This window comes from Rhopalosiphum padi, chromosome 2 (genome assembly GCF_020882245.1).
Source record: "Rhopalosiphum padi isolate XX-2018 chromosome 2, ASM2088224v1, whole genome shotgun sequence".
In the NCBI taxonomy this organism is placed as follows: domain Eukaryota; kingdom Metazoa; phylum Arthropoda; class Insecta; order Hemiptera; family Aphididae; genus Rhopalosiphum; species Rhopalosiphum padi.
In genome coordinates, this window is record NC_083598.1 from 43,595,707 (window position 1) to 43,616,769 (window position 21,063).

Here is a 21,063-nt window from a genome sequence, read left to right on the forward strand (position 1 = left end):
TGTAGATAATAAATTGGTATTCGTAAGACACTCAGTTCAATGTTATTAAGTTGATTTAATTGTTTAAAGTATAAATATAAAAAAAAAACACGTGGACTTAACAATTTTAAAATGCAAAACCATAATACATTTATATTTCGTAAATATAAATTAAAAACATATTTTAATTAAATCCTTGTCGAGATTATTTCTATTTTATTACTATAACAAATAAAAGCGTTATGTAGGGAGCATATTTTTCATTTACATTTTTATTCATCGACGAACACTATAACAACAATCTAAAAAATAATTTGTGTTCAAAATAAATAAATAAATAAATAATAATAATAATAATAAATTGGTTAACGTTAATTAAAAAACAAAAAAAAAACTGAACAAATTGTACAAAACATTTATAGTACAAATATATTTAAATATTTAACTTATACCGTCTGTGTTTTATTGTGTATAATATAATAATACATACATGTTATAATATTATAACTAATGCTTATGATTAAAAAATGGACATAATAATATATCTACTAGCATTTGGTAAAGGTTTTTTTAAAAATGTAAATAACAATAATGTAAATAAATTAAACACGTAAGTAAATATTATATTATGAAAGAGTTCTATCTAAAATATGAGCGACTCAAAAATATATTAAACATTTAAAACGCAATACTCTAAGTATAATAAGTATATATGTGTAATATAATGAGTTTATTGAATTTTCTTTTTGATGTGACAACAGTTGTTAAATCATAAATACTTACTTATAATATAATATTTAAATACGTCATAACTCATAAGTAATATTTTTCAACTGTACAATAATATTACTACCTATCTCAAGGTCTTTCGTACGAGAAATTTATCTACACCGATTTCGTGTTTTCGTTTTTGTATTATATTATTATGTACCTATAACAATACGTATTGCCAGATTTTGTAAATTCATTAAATTTTTATTACATAATAATATAGTTGTGACTAATAATCCAAAAACAAAATCGTCCATCGTCGTGATTTATAAACGTTTTTATAGTATTATATATTCTGCAGTATCTCACAAGAATATTTATAGATATTTTTTCATTTAATAAAATATATAACCTTTAAGATTAAATTTTCATTTTTTTTTTACGATAGTAAAGTGATGGCACTGACGTTAGTCGTTTCATCTCCAGCCACCATCGTCTATTATTGTCAAAACAAATCACACTGTACAATAAAAATTACTTTACATTATGCATATAATTTACGAGTAGACCAAAGGCTCTATCCGCTATACTTTTGCCTTCCGGCGGTTTCTCTCTTCCTCTCATTTATTCTTCGTGATTGTATAACTATCGACCGCTCATTTATAGATCCGGTTGTTCTCTGACGACAAATTCGGTGCAGTTTATTTTCCGGCGTTAGGTTATAGTATCTATCAGCACCACTGCAGCCGCGACCCATAAACGTCTGGATAAGGCGACATTTTGACTCGCCGTGATTTGTGTTTAACCACTTTATGGTATTGCCAATAATCACCTCGTACGCATCTCTTCCATTATATAATGTCGCCATTCCACTGCGTCTGCCACCCTGCCAGTAAGTCGCTCCCGATAGCTTTAAGTCTGTCACTTTACGGTACTGTCGAAACTGTTGGCGGGGAGCTCGGCAGACTCCCGTGGAAGTAGTGCAGTAGACACCCAATTTGAGTTATCACACTTAGCGTCACGTCACGCCGTATTTCTGCCATTTTGGCATGTCTTTGTCTGCATGAATTATCATGGTCCGCCTCATGAATATTTTCAACACTGAATATTATAAGATTATTTGTTTGTGATTTATACACGTACGATATATAAATTGTATACACTTATATACAAGTTTAAAGCTTGTAAACATGAGGCTATATTTACTACATTTTGTTTTGTATTCATAATATAATACTATTTATAAATGTATAGAAATTAAGAAGAACAAATATTATAGTAAGAGCTTTGTATATAAACAATAATAATATGTATTTTAAAATATTATAATAATATGTGTAATACATAGTTTTTATGAATTACATTCAATTTTTTTTAAATTAAAGACAACTTACGATTTGTTATTAATTTATTATGATCATATTGATCGTATGTATCGATATCACGTAACCCTAATATTGATATACCAATAGATGAAGCTATTAATATGTACGGCTCAAGGTCAAAACTACTTTTGTTTTAAATTGTATTATGAACGCTTATTTTTAAATTTAATATTTTAATATTTGACTCAAGTTAAAAATATTTAAACTGACTATGTTTTATATCTTCAAAATTATGTTTATAATCTTTTAATAGAAATATTATAGTCTAATATTAAAAATAATATAATATTAATATTATAATATTATTTATAGTCTTATCTATTGAAACACCTAGAAAAAATTGTGATCAACTTCATATGCGCCAAACTCGACCACATTTTTATAGACGAACAACATGATTTTCAACCCGGACGCTCTACTAATACATTCAACGCCATTATAACTTCCTACATTTATGATTATTTCCGATTATATGGCCAAGACGACACAATATAAACAGACATATGTAGTACATAGTTTTTGTAAATTAAATTCGATTTTTTCTAATTAAAGACAACTTACGATTTTTAAGTTCAAATATCATTAAAAGTTAAATCGATTACTTTAATCTTCTTTCTCAAATTTTCTTCAAAGCATCCCCTGTTACACTTATTCATCCACCGGCTCTTTCCATATCCCGTTATTTCCCCGAATAATTACTTAAATATAACTTTCCAATCATCCCATTTATGCGCACTGCAAATCACGACCTAATAGACTTGCGATCGACCTCCGAGATGTACATTCGTGTTACACTTTTTATTCGATACTTGTGTATAATCTCGTTTTACATAGTTATCTATTGCTTTTTTCTAAATATAATTTTTATACAAATTTACAAAAAAAAAAATTATTTTAATTGTTTTCTGAAAAAAATTCAAAAATTCAAGAGAATACGAAAAGGTGATCGACCGGTCGATTATATGATATCTAACCCTATCTCAATGATCAGTTAGATTCTAGTTATTAGTCTAATATTAGTCTATTCTTAACCTTAATATTAATTTTATCACATTATAATATGATAAAAAAAGTAAAAAAAAGTAGTCAAATGTTTAATAAGAATAAAAGGGTACGTAAGTATTTTTATTTTCGTTTGATTCATTTTTAAATACAATTTTTATGTTTTATTGTTTTAAATAGTTAACTGCAAAAATCATTACATATTCATCGTGTACAGTTAATAATGTGTGAAGTGTAAAAAACTTAACTGAAGTTACTAAACAATTAGGTATATAAAAAAGTTTTTAAGATAATATTTATTTTTTGTTTGTGGTGGGCGAGGAGGCAGTGGGTAGTCTATATAATATTGTCTTGCAAAACAATGTATAATAAATTCGAACCACCTCTGCTTACGAACTTCATAATATAATATACATAAATATTTTATAATTTTATAAATCAGTTAATAATTTAAACTTTCATTTCATGAAATAGAATCATCTTTTTGTATTTACTATTTAGTGAATATTCAATAATATATTAATATAATAAAATTATTTATATTATATTTATTACCAAATAAGATTTTTTTATAATTTATACATATAAGTTGTATTTATATTAATTACGTTATAACTTACACAGTAATATTTGTAAATATTTAAGTCATATTAAATAATAATAATAAAAAAAGGAAAAATGAAGTATGTAATCGAAATTAAAAAAATATAAATATTAAATTATGCTATAAATAAATATTATTATTATTATTATGGTAAATTCGGCATATAAAATTAAAAATGTCAAAATAACAAAATATTGTAAGAAATATGTTTCTTTTTAAATAATGTTTTGTAATGACTTACAGTTATGTAAAAATAATATTAAAGACAATCATTATAGTTTTTAAAATTATAGGTGTTTTATAGTAATCAGATATATTTTTACTAAAACCATCTAGTACATATTTTTATAAATAAATTATTAAATTATCCTAAAAGAACCTAACTTTGGTTTTAGTCTTTTACCTAATTGTTTTTCAGAAATAATGCATAAACAAATATTTGCGTTTTATAATATAATATTAAAAATTTAAAAATTTATAATTGTACGTCGTTGCAAGCAAAAATTAGAAATAGTATGTTTGTATTAAAATATAAAACTGACACGTGTATACATTTGTTTTACCTTACTGTTTCTGAGCAAATTTAATTTAATAATATTATAGTTGACAAAATAAAATATCAAAAAAACTGTTAAGCTAGCATTTTATCTCAGTGGAAAATTGATTTAAAATTGTTTAAATTTCTTCGACGCTTAATTTATTGTACATTTTTTAATCATTTTAGGTGTCGTTTTATCTACTACATGATAATATTATCTAACGACGTTTCGCAAAAAAAAAAAACTAAGATGTTCGCCTCACGACCTCTATATGGTCATACGACAGTTATTTAAAGTAAAAGTCATCAAAGGATTGATAAAAAAAAAAAAACCCAGTACTGTAATTTTTTCGTGAGTTATCTAACAAATTTTGCGTAACGTCCTGAGCTTTGCGCAAGTTGAAAAAAATCGAATGTTTCGGTGGCTAGAAGAAAAAAACTATTGACGACGGGTACGGGTCAGGGTATTTAAACGGGACGTCCAACGATAACACGTCTTATTCCTGTGCATCCGCGTCGGCGACGATAATAGTAAAACATTTACTAATATTATTGGCCAATTCGGAAACACACACTTATACACACTCAACAACATATAATATCATTAACGTTAAGTCCGTTTGATACCAGTCGGTTTTGTTTTTTGCCCTCGTCACGATGGCACCCAATGCCCACGAATCAGAGCCTGTACGCGCTCCAGCCGCCGCCAAGCCCGACGTGCTGTCGGACGAGTTTGGCTTCCAACCCGAAGACATCGTCATCACCGGTTTTTCCGGTCGGTTTCCCGAATGCGACAGCATCGACGAGATGAGGCAGAAGCTGTACGCTGGCGTGGACATGGTCACCGCGGAACCCTCAAGATGGCCTACCGGTGAGTTGGCGTTGAACCGTTGTCGTATTATATACATACTATTGTATCAAATATGATATACGTACAACTCGTACAAGTATGATTTAATTTTTATTTTTATCTATACGCGGCACCCGCGGCGTTAAACTTCAACGCGGTTGACGACGAGTCCGGTAAACCAAACTAGCTGACTGGAAGTGCCGACGAACTATATCTTAGGAACGAACAACATTTATAGAGACTAATCGTTTATGTTAATATTATGGCCTCTTTTCGGTCGTTATAAAAATCATATTTTAAAAAATATACGCTACACCTGCATATGGTGAAATGTTACACGATTGTAAGGTCGAGAATTATTTTAACAACCAAAAAAGCTTGTTTTTGCGGGCCCAAATGAGTTCACTTTGATTCGATTACACACATCTCACAAACTAATTTTGCTAAAATAAAAGAACTTATATCGTATCATTTTTATAGCTTTTTTTTTAATATTACAATATTTTTTTTTCTTCAAAATATTATGAATTTTTATTGTTCAATATACGATTATTTGATCAAATAGAAATCGGTACATGGATTATTTTTCGTAGTACAGTATTTAATTAAAATTATATTTATAATTTTTAGCAGTATTTTAAATTATTTTTTCAATAAATTTAAAACCATAATAATTAAAAGTTATGAGTTTATGACTATAAGTTTTTTTAAATATTATAAGATAGCAAAATATTTTCCCGAAAACTTTTTTTTATGAAAATATGTATAATTTCATTTGACGATCCTTGTAAGAGTTTTATGATATTTATTCTAGGTCTGTATGGTGCCATCATGAGAACTGGAAAAATGAAGGACCTTTCTCAATTCGACGCTGAATTTTTCGGCTACCCTCCTGCTTTGGCTGAACGTAGTGATCCGCAACAGAGAATGCTGTTGGAAGTTGCTTACGAAGCAATCGTTGATGCAGGTTAGATTAGTTTTCATTTAATACATTCAAATTTTTTGAAACATCAAGTTTTAAATATTTTTAAACAACAAAAATAAATAATATCATTTAAACCAATAAATGTATATAGCATGTGACATATAAAACGTTTTTAACTCTATTTGGTGAAGACACTTTAGGTTTCAACATTTGTTATCGATTTGTGAATAGGATTTGTAATTGTTTAAATTTGTTTGTGTTATTATGCGAACCCATATTAAGCAGATAATGTTTTAATGATTTATACAATATTACAATATATTATGTAAGCATATAAAATAGGTATAGCGTATACTTATTGTACTCGTACTATAAAATCGCTAAATAATTTTTTTTATATATTTTTACCATTAGATTTAACGCATATTTTTACACTTAATATAATGGCGAATAAAATTATTAAATTTGAAAAAAATCATTTTTTAGACACACTTACCAAGCCAGTAATAAATATTATGACATAATAACTTCCGGCTAAATTAAATATTTAATTTGTAAATTTTAAATTGTTTAATTTATCTTTTAACATTACCAACATTATAACATAATATGTTCATATTACAACACGGATGTAGTGTGCGCATCAGGCGGGTAGGTTTCTTGAATGTTTAGTTGCAGAATATTAAAAAAGTGGCTTCTATAACTGAATATTTATAAGGCCATAAGTCACAAACGGATAATTCTAATTAAATAGTGTTAACGTTAATTTTTTTAATTATGTTTATTTGATGAAATTATATTTCTGTAATTGGAAATACGTGTTAGGTACCATATAATAATTAAAATTTGATACCATTTTATCAAACAAGGCAGAGAAATAAAAATATTGTTATTGTAAAAAATAAAAAAAAAACATTATCTTAAAAAGTTTAAAAAAAATAATTATAAAAAAAAATGTTAAGCGGCTTGATGAGGTTATTGCCCGGTTCTCGATAAAAGGACCACCTTGCATATTATATCATTTAATTTGATAAATATTATTATACAATCGCACTAAGTTGTTTATGTGATGAAATATATGTGTAGTAAAAACAAATGATAATATAATACATATATTAGCTATAAAACTAGATAATACTTTTTTTAGGTAATTAATTAATCTAAAGACTAATTAATTAATTTAAGGATTAATTAATTAATAAAAATAAATTGTATTAATATTAAAATCAAACTATTAGTATAATATACAAATCAATTTGTTTTTAATAATTAAGGAGATAACATTTTGTACAATAAGGTTTCAACAGTTGTTATCAGTTTTTAAAGAGTTATAATATTTTATAAATTTATAAAAATAAGATAGTTCAACAAAAAGTTACTTTTGTATTAAATAAAAATAAAAGGTGGGCAAGCGGAAACCCTTACGATGTTTAGTAGATGTCGAGTTGATCAATGTAACGGGTGTGTTGAATTTTATTCAAAGATATCGTTATATACGAAAAACGATTCTGAACTGAGGTTATTTGTAATCCATATCACTAACTGCACTAATCACACTTTCTTGACATATTTTTTGATATCGCTATTTAAGTATTTATTTTACCACAACTATTTACGATAGGTTGATTCAATGTTTGCAGTAGACATTGCATTTATTTTATTATTAATTATTATAATAATAGTAAATATTATATTATATTATTTTTACGTTATAATATTCATTTAAGAGTTAATACCACCTTACCGTAACAAACTGTGAATAGATTAGTGGCATAAATAGGTAATATCTTAAAATTAATCTTCATATTTTAAAAACTTAATTGCATAAAGTAAAATCAATAATATATGTAAAAGTTTTCAATGTTCCACGAATAATGTTTTTAAATCGTAACAAATAAATTAACACTGTTATTTATCCTTTAAGTACCTATTTAATTTCGTAAAAATTGGATTTCAAATATCTGTAAAAAATAATTATTTTATTACAATTTTTTAGATTTTTTAGTTCCATTATGAACTATTTATGAGGGACAATTTATTAAATTTCCAAACCTTAGTTATGAAAATTGAAGATTTTATAATTTTTTTACTAACAAATGTTTGTAGTTGTATATACATTATAAATCCAAATAGATATCCAAATAAATTGTGTCTAAGCATTTAATTAATTATCGTTTGTGAGGCGTTGTATTAAATGTCCAAGATAATTTGATAATTACGTGTAAATTAAAAAAAAACACACATGTTTTACATGCTGTAAAATCAATACATTCATCACTCCGCTCAGATATACGAATAATACGTTTAACATTTTTAGGACTTCATCCGATGGCTTTGAAGGGCTCCCGTACCGGTGTAGTCGTAGCTCTATCATCCAGTGAAACTTGCGATTGGTGGTCCAAAGATCCAGAAATCGTCAACGGGTATGAATTTTTGGGCACCTCCAGAACGATGAGCGCTAATCGCGTGTCCAACTACTTCGACCTTAAGGGTGAGCAAAGAAATAATTATAGTGTCCGTTTATAAGCCGATCGGTAATATCGTATCTCAATGTTCATAAACATCAGGACCGAGCTATTCCATCGACACGGCGTCTTCCACCAGTTTGATTGCCCTCCACCAAGGATTCAAGCTCATTCAAGATGGCGTTTGCGAAAACTGCATCGTGGCCGGTGTCGATCTTGTGTTGAACCCAACTGTATCACTCATGTTCCAAAATTTGAACATGTTGTCGCCCGGCGGCAAGTGCCGATCATTTGACGCTGAAGGTACGATATTATATAATATGATGTAAACACACCACAAGTACACCCTACAAGTATGAGTTATTATAACTTATATGTTTGTAAACATCGAATAAGACATTAAGTCACATACATTTTATGTGTTTTTCATTACTTTTCGGTAGTTTTCCTTTTTACGCGTACCGTAGTGGCGTAGGGAAATATATTATTAAATATAATATATAATATACTTTCTGTTGCTGTCACAAACACTAAGTTATAAATATATATATATTGGTCCGCGTTTGCTATCACGGTATATTATCTTAGTTTATGGTTGTATAGTAGTTGATATTCATATTTAAAATGTACACAGTTTGTAGTATGTATTTTTGTGGCTTATTAATGCAGATATACTGCAGTGAACGGTTTAATATCGAAATACTGCTACCGCTACGGGTATGCATTTTGTTTATGTCATTGCACTTAATACGCTTACACATAAATCATTACAGGAAAACACGGACTGCACGTCCATAATGGAATTGTATACAAATAAAAGCTCTATATAAATAGACAATAGTATACAGATAATGTTTACTACTATAATTAAATGTATTTATTGTTTTAACTATATCACGTACTTCAAATTTTTATCAATATATTATTATTTAAAAGTTCTAAATAAATTTGAAATTATTTATTCAAATAATTTAATAACAAATAATATACTAAAATTCAATAAAATACACATTTTTAATTAGTTAAAAATAAATTATAATCGCCTATAAACCGTATTTAAATTGTATAATATATTTGTTTACGGCGTTATGTACTAATCACGTTGAAGTGTGAGAGACGAACTCATAAATACAAGATGACGATGTTTAACCTGCCAAAAATTAACTCAAATTTATTAAATTGTACGTATTTCAATCATGTGAATAGGTGATGGATATGTGCGATCAGAGGGCGTTGTTGCCGTGCTGTTGCAAAGAGCCAAAAACGCGAAGCGCATCTATGCCAGTGTGTTGAACACTGGAAGTAACGCAGATGGATACAAAGATGAGGGTATTACTTTCCCTTCGCAAGAAATGCAAATTTCTCTGTTCAAGAGAGTCCAAGAAGAGGTCGGTGTTAAATCGACTGATCTGGCTTTCATGGAAGCTCACGGATCTGCTACCAAGGTGAGTTTTTTCTAAATGCAATCAAAGTATGCAATCAAATAGAACATAAATATTTATAGCGTGAATATCGGTTTACCATACGAAAATATTTATATCTGAAATGCATATTAAAAATATTTATTTTAAACGATTGATGACAATTTGTGATTTTTCAGGTGGGCGACCGTCAAGAAGTTGGCGCAATCGTCGAAGTGTTCTGTAAAGGAAGAACTGCTCCGCTTCTTATAGGAGCACTCAAGTCGAACATGGGCCACGGTGAACCAGCCTCCGCCCTATCTGCTGTCATAAAAGTCCTCGTAGCCATGGAATGTAGACTTTTGCCACCCAACTTGCACTACAACATTCCGAATCCAGACATCCCCGCTCTTGTAGACGGAAGATTGACTGTTAGTATAATCGTCACGTCGATTTATGCTTATTATCGATCGAAGCGATGATTGTTAAATGATTTTTATTGTTATTATTATTATTATTTTAAAGGTCGTAGAAAACGTCGTTCCATGGAATGGTGGTATTGTTGCAGTCAACTCGTTCGGCGTAGGTGGCGCTAACGGACATTGTCTGATGAAATCGTATACCCAACAGAAGAAAGAAAAGCAAGTGCTAGAAGAGGAATTACCTAGATTGGTGGCAGTGTCAGCCAGAAATAAAAGCGCTATAAACTACATGATAAACCGAGTAATTATTTTATTGTTTTTATGGTTTTTTCCAATGTTATCGGCTTATTGCATGAGTACTTAGTAAAAATAGTGTGAAATTAAAATTCAAAATTGTCTATTTCTATAAAATATATTTTCAAATTCACGACATTTTTACAAGTTGTGAACTTATCAAAAATGTGCACTACATTTATGTTTCATTTTCAAATCTATATTTAAAATTATAAAATTTTTTCTTAGAAGTTTTATAAAATTTAACATCATTACATAGACTTTGTTTATTATTAGATCGACGAAATGCCCAGAGACAAAGAATTCTACGCCTTGTTGTATGGAGTACACAGTGAACACATATTTGGCCACAAATATAGAGGTTACATTTTGTTTAACGGAATGTACGACAAGACTCGTCAGATCACTGTGAGTTGATGAAAGACAAATGTAAAATTGTGAGTCATTTGTTCTATTTATGCGTTATAGGAGTTTGATGGCCAAAAGAAACCAGTCGTTTTTGTTTTACCCGGCGTGGAGTCATTCTGGGCTGATGTGGGTAATCAATTAAAAGAATTGCACGTGTTCAATGAGTCGATCACGCAGAGTGCGAATTTATTAAAACAAAAAGGGTACAATTTACGATCAGTGCTGAGAAATACAGATCTCGTATCGATAAGCGATCCATTTTTGTTCGTCGTGGCTACGACCGTTGTTCAAGTACATTTTTAATAATGCTACAACAATTAGAAAACTTTATTTAAAATATTTAATTCTTTATGGCCTTAGATTGCTCTTTTGGACGTCCTAAAAAATCTGAAAATAACGCCTGATTATATAGTTGGAGAGTCGTTCAGTGAACTAGCTGCCGCATACGCAGATGGTGTTTTGACAGCAGAAGAAGCAGTTCTATCGGCCTATGCTATTGGTAGTGTATTGGTTGAAGCAAAAATCCCTGCATCTAAAAATGGTAAACAATTTATATCTCCGACAAATTTAAAAATTAATACTAATATTATTGATTTTTATCTCCAGGACCCGTGTTATCTTCTCAGAACGTATCAAAAGTATCCAAACAATTGCAGTCCGCTTTACAATCCGTAAGTATTATTTTATCACTATATCCAATTAATGATCACCCTAGTTAATAACGTTTTAACAGATCGTATATAAATATATATAATTCCAGAATTGAAAATTTTTTGAGAATTACTAGGTACTCTAATATTTTTATCATATACTTGCAGAGTGATTTACCAAGCATGCTCACTGCTCAATGCTTACCTTATTTTTATTCTTCGATAACTCAGTTATTTAAATCTAATTTTATACCTAAATATCAAATTTTTAAATTGTTGAGATTTTCGCATTGCTTAGGGAGTATCTCATAGTGGTACAATTCTATTTTTCAAATAAGAAACTTTTTTTTATTTTGGTAGTTTACATTTTCCGTTAAATAATTAATAGTAGAAAAAGTGTATTCTTAAATGCAAAAACGATAGTGAATAAACTTGAAAAATCAATTTGTATATTATAGAGAAATTGGAATTTGTAAAATTTTTCTAATCCTTGTATAAAGTATCTGAGTAGGTACTATTAAAATTTACCGGTAACATTAGTATTCATTAAATATTTGAACTACTTAACAAAATTGTTTTTTTATTATTTTAAGTACATTATATATACAATTTTATTTTAGATCATCCCCAAACCAAAAGCCATATCGTCTCGATGGGTTAGCGCTTCGCAGTCATTAGGAAGCCAACCAGTGTCATCGACATACTTTGTCAATAGCTTATCTACACAGTTATCTGTTCAAGTATGTATACAATTTAAATCATTATAATATTTTTTAATACAGTATCATTAGTGGCAAATTTAAATTTTTTATTAGGACTCGTTGGCAAAATGTCCCGAAAAATCAATTTATATTCAAATCCTCGATCAAACACGAGCGCAAAACTACATTGAAAGTAATTTACACTCCGATGCCAAGCACATAACCCTGATTAAAGATGCTAAAGATATGTACAAACAGCTGTTGTTGAGCGTAGGAGAGTACGTAAATCAAAATAATATACTATTAGGAAAAATTGGCGTACTTATAGTCTTGTTATTTATTAATTTTATTCATATCTTAGCTTGTTCAATGTCGGTCTTCAACCTCAAATTGAACATCTATACCCGCCAGTGAAATTCCCCGTGTCCGCACGTACCCCTATGATCCAATCATTAATCGAATGGGATCATTCTGTTAAATGGGGCGTAGTTAAATTCTGGGGCAAGGTAATTGTTTCAACTTTATAAGCATTATCTATAATTAAAATTGTACAAACAACAATTTGTTTATTCACATTACAGCCAGTTTCTAAAGCCGGCCAAGTCACATTAAACGTAGATGTCAATTCCAATCAATTCAGTTTTTTGAAAAACAATAAAATTGACGACTTATTCATTTTACCTTATGCTGGTTACCTGGTGAGTTTAGTTGATATAAATACATTTAAAATTATAAATTATTATTGTACTAATAGAGTTGAATATCATTAATATTTAAAAATAAGCCTTGTAGCAAAATCAGTTAAAAATAATACAGAACTATTATTTGAAAACCAAAATGATTTTTATTTTCAGTCATTAGTTTGGCAAGGTTTTGCTGAGTTGTTGTATCAAGATCCAAATGAACTACCAGTTGTGTTCAAGAATGTGGAATTCTTAAGAAAGACAGTCATCCCAGAACAAGGTAAAGAGATAAAAATGTTATATTTTGGACTATCCACCGTATAATAATATTTTTAATTTTAAATATAGGTGTAGTTAAGTTTGATTTGAGCGTATTAGCATCTGGTGAATTTGAACTCAAAGAATCCGGTAAGGTTGTTGCTTCTGGTCAAATTAGCACATCGGCTACAATTGAAAAAGAATTATCAAAATTGGTTACGCCCAAAAACAAAAAACCTCAATACTTACCGTTGGATTCAGCTGATGTTTATAAAGATTTGCGTTTGAAAGGTTACGATTACAAAGGTCCATTCAGAGGGATCCAAAAAGTAGATCACACAGGTAAAATAATCATTTAATTTAAAAATCGAAAATTTTTTTATACATAATAATATATTAAGAGTTTACATAAATATTATAAATATATAAATATTCAAAAAATCTCATTGAAATTCTAACGATACAATTTTAAATTGCAATTATGAAATATTATTAAAAATAAATGTACTTTTGTTTTTATATAGGATACTATGTGAATTTCGATGGAAATTGGTTAGCATTTTTAGAAAATCTATTCCAAATATCAGTGTTGCAATTAGATAATTATAATTTGTATATTCCGAAATACGTAAAAAAAGTAGTCATCGATCCTACGAAACAACAAGTACAAACTGAAAACAACGGTAATAACTTTATAATCGTTCAAATTTTTAAAAGGAAATAATTAAATTTTTTTTTAATATTTATGTTTAATTTTTTAGTTATCCCAGCTAATTATTATAAATACGTTGACGTGATTAAGGCCGGAAGCGTTGAAGTTCGTGGATTACAATTAGAAGAGGTTCCATTGAGAAACAAAGGACAAAAAGAACCTAATTTAGAGTTCTACACTTTCCAACCATATGTTTCTGATACGGTAAATACATATTAAATAACAGTAGAATATGATGTGATGTAATCATTGCTCAATGTTTATAAAGTATACGACACGTTGTATAAATCAATACGAAGTTGCTAAAAAAATTACATTTGTATATTATTTTAATTAATAATGTACTTTTGTACATGGAAATATAGTGAAAAAAGAATTTAGGTTAAAAATATAGTGATATAAAATGAAATATTAAATAAATAAATTACTACAATTTTAATGTGATGTTATATTATTATAATTTAATTTTAATATTATTATTATTTTTACCATTGGTTTCAGCCAACAACATATGCTTTAGACACATGTGTTCAATTAGCTTTTGAAAACAGCGGAGGTGCTTTCAAGCTAAAAGTTGCTGAAGTAGGAACTGGTAGAAAACCAGAATCACTGTACGCAAAATCCGTCATTGATGTGATCAACACCGAACCTATGCCAAGCGTATGAGTATATTATTTAAGTATGAGAAGAAAAAAAATTAATATTGAATGTTTCGGATAGGTGGAAGTAACTGTATTCACCGACCAACCAGCTCCTGTCACGGAACAATTTGATGAATTTGGTGTTCGAGCCGTAGAGAAGGATGTGTACAGCCCGGAACCGATCGATTCTAACTGTCATCTAGTAATCGCCGTCGATCAACTGAATAACGCGGTGTTGGCGAAAAATGCTGTCGACAGTTTAAAAGTTGGCGGTTGTGTACTGTTTGTTGAAAGCAAAAAACCATCTGAACAACAACTCAACTCGACGGGATTGGAATTGGTAGCCAATTTAAGATCGAAAGATAATAAAACATTCGTTCTCCTCCGAAAAGTAAGCGAATACATTACTTTCTATCTTACACGTATGACGGGGCAGTACAAAAAAAAAAAAAATTTATGGTATTCGATTTTTTAGAATGTAAACTGGTCCACACCGATCGTGGTGAACTGCACTGGCAATGACTTTGCTTGGATTGAACCATTCAAATCGGCACTCCAACTGGCCGAAAAAGAATCTAAACAAGTGCTCTTAGTTAGCCAAGGAGTCAAGTACTCCGGAATATTAGGTTTTGTAAATTGTATTAGATTGGAACAAAACGGAAACACATTGAGGTGACTTGTTTATAATCATATATTTATGTAATTACATTTAATTGTTGAACTTGATTATTTCGTAAATATTTAGATGTTTGTTCATCGAAGACCCGAAAGCACCGAAATTTTCGTTGACTTCCGATTTCTACCAGAAGCAATTGAAAAAAGATCTGCTGATCAACGTTTACCGCGACGGTGTCTGGGGTAGCAACCGACATTTCCTGTTGTCAGAAGATTCCAACGATGTGGTCGTACCAAAAGAATACGCATACATGTCCACAAGAAAGATTGGAGATCTATCAACACTAAGCTGGATTGAAGGTCGCCTACAATATTACAAGTAAGCAAACAACAATTATATTTGCCTTCAAGAATACGGCGAAACCGAACAGTTATTTTTTCTTCAACCGAATCGTCATTTTTCCGCAGACCTGAAGACTATCCTGGACGAGAGCTGTGCACAGTGTACTATGCACCGCTGAATCACATGGACGTGCTGTTCGCAGAACGTTCGTGGTTACCGTTCTTCAACACGGACACCGCCGACCAGGGTGCATTTTTGGGCCGAGAGTTTGCCGGCCGCAACGCAAAGGGCCAAAGAGTGTTTGGACTGGTATCTGGTAGCGCCCTCGCCACTCACGTGTTAGCCGACAGCTCAACTCTGTGGGAAGTTCCCGACAAGTGGACTCTCGAGCAAGCGTCTACGGTTTCCGTTGCATACGTTTTGGTAAGTCTTCAGAACATTTAGTTAATATTGTGCTATTTTATGCTTATCGTAATTTATAGAGAGATATATTATAATTTATAATGTATATAGTTATATAGATATGCATTTACGTTTTAAATTAAACTAAGTTTTGTAAACAGTATAAACCTTTAGATATTCCAAACTCAATTAATAAGGCTCTTGTTTTACTTCTCAAAAATTTAAGAAAGACTCACGAATTTGTGTCAACGTACATTCTCGAACAACGTATTTTTACTCTTTCAATATTAAGTATTTTGATAAAGTATTGCACAAGGATTTTTGTTCATTTATCTAAAATATATACTCCTTACTTTTTATTTTTATCAACTCGTATTTTACAGATCGTCCATTGCATGAGTACCTTAAAACAGTATATTTTTTATATTTACTGTTCTAAATTGATGCTAACGATTAGCACGTTACGTAAAGTACTCTTGTTGTCGACTTGATTTTTTTATTGATCTATTAATTTCCTCGGTTGCAAAAGATTATCGCAATCAATTTCCTAAATGTAAATTAATTGGTAAATTTAATTAATTTTAAATATGGTACCTGATCAACATAATAGTCAATAATTTAAGTATCTATACATTATATTAAATATGTTAAATATTTAGATCGTATCATTGATAATAGTTAAACCTTAGAATAATCATAAACAGTTTTTTAATTCTAAACACTCGCTCTTGCACGTACACTAAAACATATACTGTTACAAAATCAATTCACTGTTTTAAAAACTCAACTTTTAATTGATTAGATATTATTTCCTTTAATTACAGGCTTATTACGGACTGTTTATACGTGGTAAACTTCAACCGAACGAATCAGTGTACCTTAACTCTGGTACAAATTACACGGTATTAGCTGCTCTCAGTATCTTAAAAGATAGCAACATAAAAGTATACGTCGGAGTAGACAACGAATCTCAAAGAGCATATCTACAAAAAATGTACCCGAAGGTTTGTCATAAGATTATAATATTATTATTTATTTATATAAGTAGATGGTTTTATGTTAAATTTCAATGTTTATTGTTTAAACTTAAAACAAACATACCATGTTCTAGATCCAAGACAATATCGTCAACAGTAAATTCGGCGAACAAGAGATACTCGAAAAAACCAATGGAAAAGGTGTGAATTTAATCTTCAACACACTCGAATCCACTCCATTTAAATTACAGAGTTTCATCCACACTGTAGCGGAAAGCGGACGTATCGTAGAGTTTGAAAAACAAAAGCAAGCAATCGAATCCATCGGTTAGCATTATAACTATACTATATCTGATAAAAAATTAAACTAATTAAATTGTGTGTTTTAAAATTAAATCAGGTGTTACCGGAAACTTGAAGAACATTACCATCATAAAAATGAACTTGAAGAGTTTATTCCACGGAAAATATTCACTGATCGATAAACAGGAGCTCTATAAACTCATAGCAAATGGAATTAAAACCGGCGAAGTACAACCATTGCCCACGACAGTCTACTCTACCGATGAAAGTTTATTAGAAGCTTTTGAGTAAGCGATATATTTGAACTTTATTTTTTTTTATTATTATCTAATTATTTTGTTTTACTTACTGTAGCAAGACCGTAAGTTTCAACTATTTCGGTAAAATTGTATTAAAAGTCCGTGATGAAGAATCGAAAAAAGTCGTCGTTCCAGCGCCCAAAAAAGTATTGGCAGTGCCGAAAACATTTGTTGACCCAGAAAATACATATGTCGTAATCGGTGTGTATGGACTTAAATTGAAAAAAATAAAATAAAAAAATAGCTATCTAACTTGTGTATAAAAAAAGTATTGAAGTACCTATCTATGCTTCGTTATTAAAACTATTGTATTTGAATTGTTATTTAAGATCGAAATTGTTTGGATTTCTAATGGTTTTCTTTAATTTTCGAATCAATATTTTAGGTGGTCTAAGCGACTTTGGTCTATTAATGGCCAACTTTTTGGTGACGAGAGGTGCGAAAAAAATAGTATTGGTGTCTAGCAGTGGAGTTCGTACCGGATTCCAATCGTTATTCATGCGTAGGTGGAAAGAAAAGTTCGTCGAGGTTGCCGTCATTGAATACGATACGACTAAACCGGAAGAAACTGAAGCGCTGTTGAAGGAAGCCAACATAATCGGACCAGTCGCCGGAATATTCCACGTGGATTCTGTGTTACACAGTGTTTCGGCTACAGATCTGACCGCGACCGATTTCCGCACAGCATTCGATCAGAAAGCTGCGTCCGTCAAAAACCTTGACACTGCCTCCCAAAAACTGTGTCCAAAACTCAAACATTTCTTAGTCTGGTCCTCGGGAACTTCTGGACACGGTACAGCCGGCCAGGCCGACCACGGTTACTCTGACTCAGCGATAGGAAAGATATCAGAAGCTCGACAAGCAGCGGGATACCCATCGGTAATATATTTTTACAATTTTTACCGAAATACGATAAGCGTTTCGTGTTTATAATAATTATGGCGTTCTATGAATCTTACAAATGCATATTTGAAATTACTTTCGTTGAATGTAAATCTAAAAGACATAATCTTAAAGTAGTTAATATTTATTTGATGTAAATAGTCGTCAACAGTGCCTGTAGAGTATGACAAAGCTGTAAATATGAATAATTTGTTAGTATATTGGTAATATTTTGTATCTTCGAGTTTTTTCCCTATTTAAATATCAACAAAGTATTCGTATTTGCAGTGTTAGTGTGCGTACCAGTTACGTCATACTTAGGGAAGATCGGTGACAAATGTATAATAATATATACCTAATACATCGATAACAGTGATGTTGTATTAAATGCGTTCTTGAATTATTATAAACTAGTTAAAAAAATATTCCACAGTTGTTGGCTTGTAGTTATGTTGTTAAAAAAAAAAAAAAAATTTTTTCAGACTGTCGTTGAATGGGGAGCGATTGGAGACGTTGGTCCGATTTTGGAATCGTTTGACGATAACAATGCGATCGTAAACGGTACTTTGCCTCAGAGAATCGCTTCATGTCTGAATGCGGTCGACAACTTCCTAAATCAGCCACATGCCGTGCTATCGAGCTCGGTTCTCGTGGAAAAGAAGATGGCTAACGTCGAGACTGTGTCCGTTGGACCTGTCGACGCCGTCGCTAAAGTTTTAGGTCAGTGTAATAGAAAAAAAAACGCACACAGAATTTTATTTTATTTAGACTTCAATATTTAACTTATCTTGTGGGTATTATAGGTACCCATTTATAATATTTATTTGCCTACCACCGGGTGGTTTTTATATAATTAATAATATAACAGAAATCTACTTTATCGAAACATTTTAAATTGATTTTTATACTTTTTTATTGTACGTGCAGGTATCAAAGACGTCAAGAACGTTTTGGGTACATCTACGCTGACCGAACTTGGTCTGGACTCGTTGTTGGGAACTGACATCAAACAAGTGTTGGAACAAGACTTCAACATCGAACTCAGCGCCAAAGAAATCAGGGAACTGACATTCGACGCAATCAGAGAACTCCAGTCCAACTAGGGATTCGACGGCAGAGTCTAAGGTATTTACTTTTATAATAAAAATAATAACACTAATATCTATTAATTCGTCGATTTAATCGTGACCGTTTTCTTTTTTCAGACTAGTATGTTGTTGCTGTGACTCGAAAACCGTGTTATCTTGTCATTTTTTGTGATTGATAATATACTATTTAATAGATAATATATATGATTGTTATTGTTATTATTATGCTGTAGAATTTAGAATAAAGTGAACTAAAATAAAAATAAAATATATATTTTTGTTATTACCTTTTAACAAAGTCATCACAGTTCTAAAGAATATAAACGTCTTATGTTCTTTTTCTAAAAAAGTTTGCTTATTATGATAGGGGTAAGATTTTGTTTTTATTAATTAAACATTTTCAACAAAAAATAAATTTTATTACAATTTTAGTTTACGTGTATTGGACGTAAATAAAACGACACTTAACACGACTAAACATAGCATTTTAGTTAATTTCATGTGTAAGTTATTTATGTGTTATATTTTATAAGTGGTTAACTGATCATAAAAAAAAGTTATATTTTACTATATTATTATTCAAGTGGACAAATAAATTATTAAAACGTGAATTCGATCTACACACTTTAACTTAACTTTTTAGTTAATTTTATTAAATTTACTATTTTGACATTGTGATAACTAATAACTTTGCATTTTTATAAATTTATAATACACTAAAAATAACAGGAAATTTAATCTTGGTATGATATGATAATAAGGGCCCATAATAATTAACTCAAGTTGAAATATAAGAAGCGAAAAATGAAAGCATGACATACTTACATCATATTCTTAAAATTGCCGAAAATATTTAAAAACAATTATTCAAATTTGGTTAAGCATCAATATCCCCACATCACAATGTTAACTTTAAACTTTGAGCGTCAAATGTCTCGCTTGTTTGTCGTGTTTGAAACTCAGCTGTATACTACTATGGATATGACGTGTAGGTATACTATACACTGTATATCATAATAGACATATTAAATATTAATCCGATGACTTGCACGCGTGCTGTTCGACATTGTTATACCGCTAACGGGACTGGAGATCGGTTTATTAAATATCCACTTCATCATTGTAATAAATTATTTGTATCAAATTCGAGCGAATTCACCCGCGGTAACGCGACAGACATTCGTCGCGCGTTCTATACGCGGATCGTCATCGTCGTCGTCGCCTGCTGCAGCGAGTGCAAGCAGCTGCAGTATATTATAGTTAAACATAGTGATCTGTTCGTACGACGCCACTCGAACTTCGAACTAATCGAAATCGAAAAACGTAGCTAACGCGTACAATACCACCGACGTATATCATTATACAGACGACGGGTTTTCGGTCGCGAGATGACTGGACGAAAATCCCGAACGGTCTGCGGGCGATCCGCGGCAATAGTACCGTCACCGCGATCGCACCGTATATAATACATATTATATATTATATCCGTTATACGCAGCTCCCCGACTCTTCTCTGCGCCGCGCCA

General features: G+C 30.4%; 1 protein-coding gene across 1 annotated transcript; it reads left to right on the forward strand.

The window, feature by feature from the left end:
• The first annotated feature begins 4,703 nt into the window (after window positions 1-4,703).
• LOC132922900 (fatty acid synthase-like) lies at window positions 4,704-19,805 on the forward strand. The gene is made up of 32 exons (XM_060986644.1): window positions 4,704-5,090; window positions 5,884-6,036; window positions 8,312-8,485; window positions 8,562-8,762; window positions 9,666-9,904; window positions 10,060-10,290; window positions 10,385-10,582; window positions 10,852-10,983; window positions 11,044-11,274; window positions 11,344-11,524; window positions 11,590-11,654; window positions 12,254-12,373; window positions 12,449-12,612; window positions 12,696-12,840; window positions 12,916-13,032; window positions 13,189-13,297; window positions 13,366-13,617; window positions 13,800-13,958; window positions 14,037-14,191; window positions 14,489-14,647; window positions 14,708-15,019; window positions 15,104-15,300; window positions 15,374-15,622; window positions 15,712-16,009; window positions 16,813-16,992; window positions 17,100-17,292; window positions 17,366-17,555; window positions 17,623-17,768; window positions 17,953-18,446; window positions 18,932-19,169; window positions 19,377-19,574; window positions 19,655-19,805. Exons 1-31 carry the CDS (start codon window positions 4,877-4,879, stop codon window positions 19,550-19,552), a joined length of 6,072 nt encoding a protein of 2,023 aa, XP_060842627.1. The 5' UTR covers window positions 4,704-4,876; the 3' UTR covers window positions 19,553-19,574; window positions 19,655-19,805.
• Window positions 19,806-21,063: the final 1,258 nt, after the last annotated feature.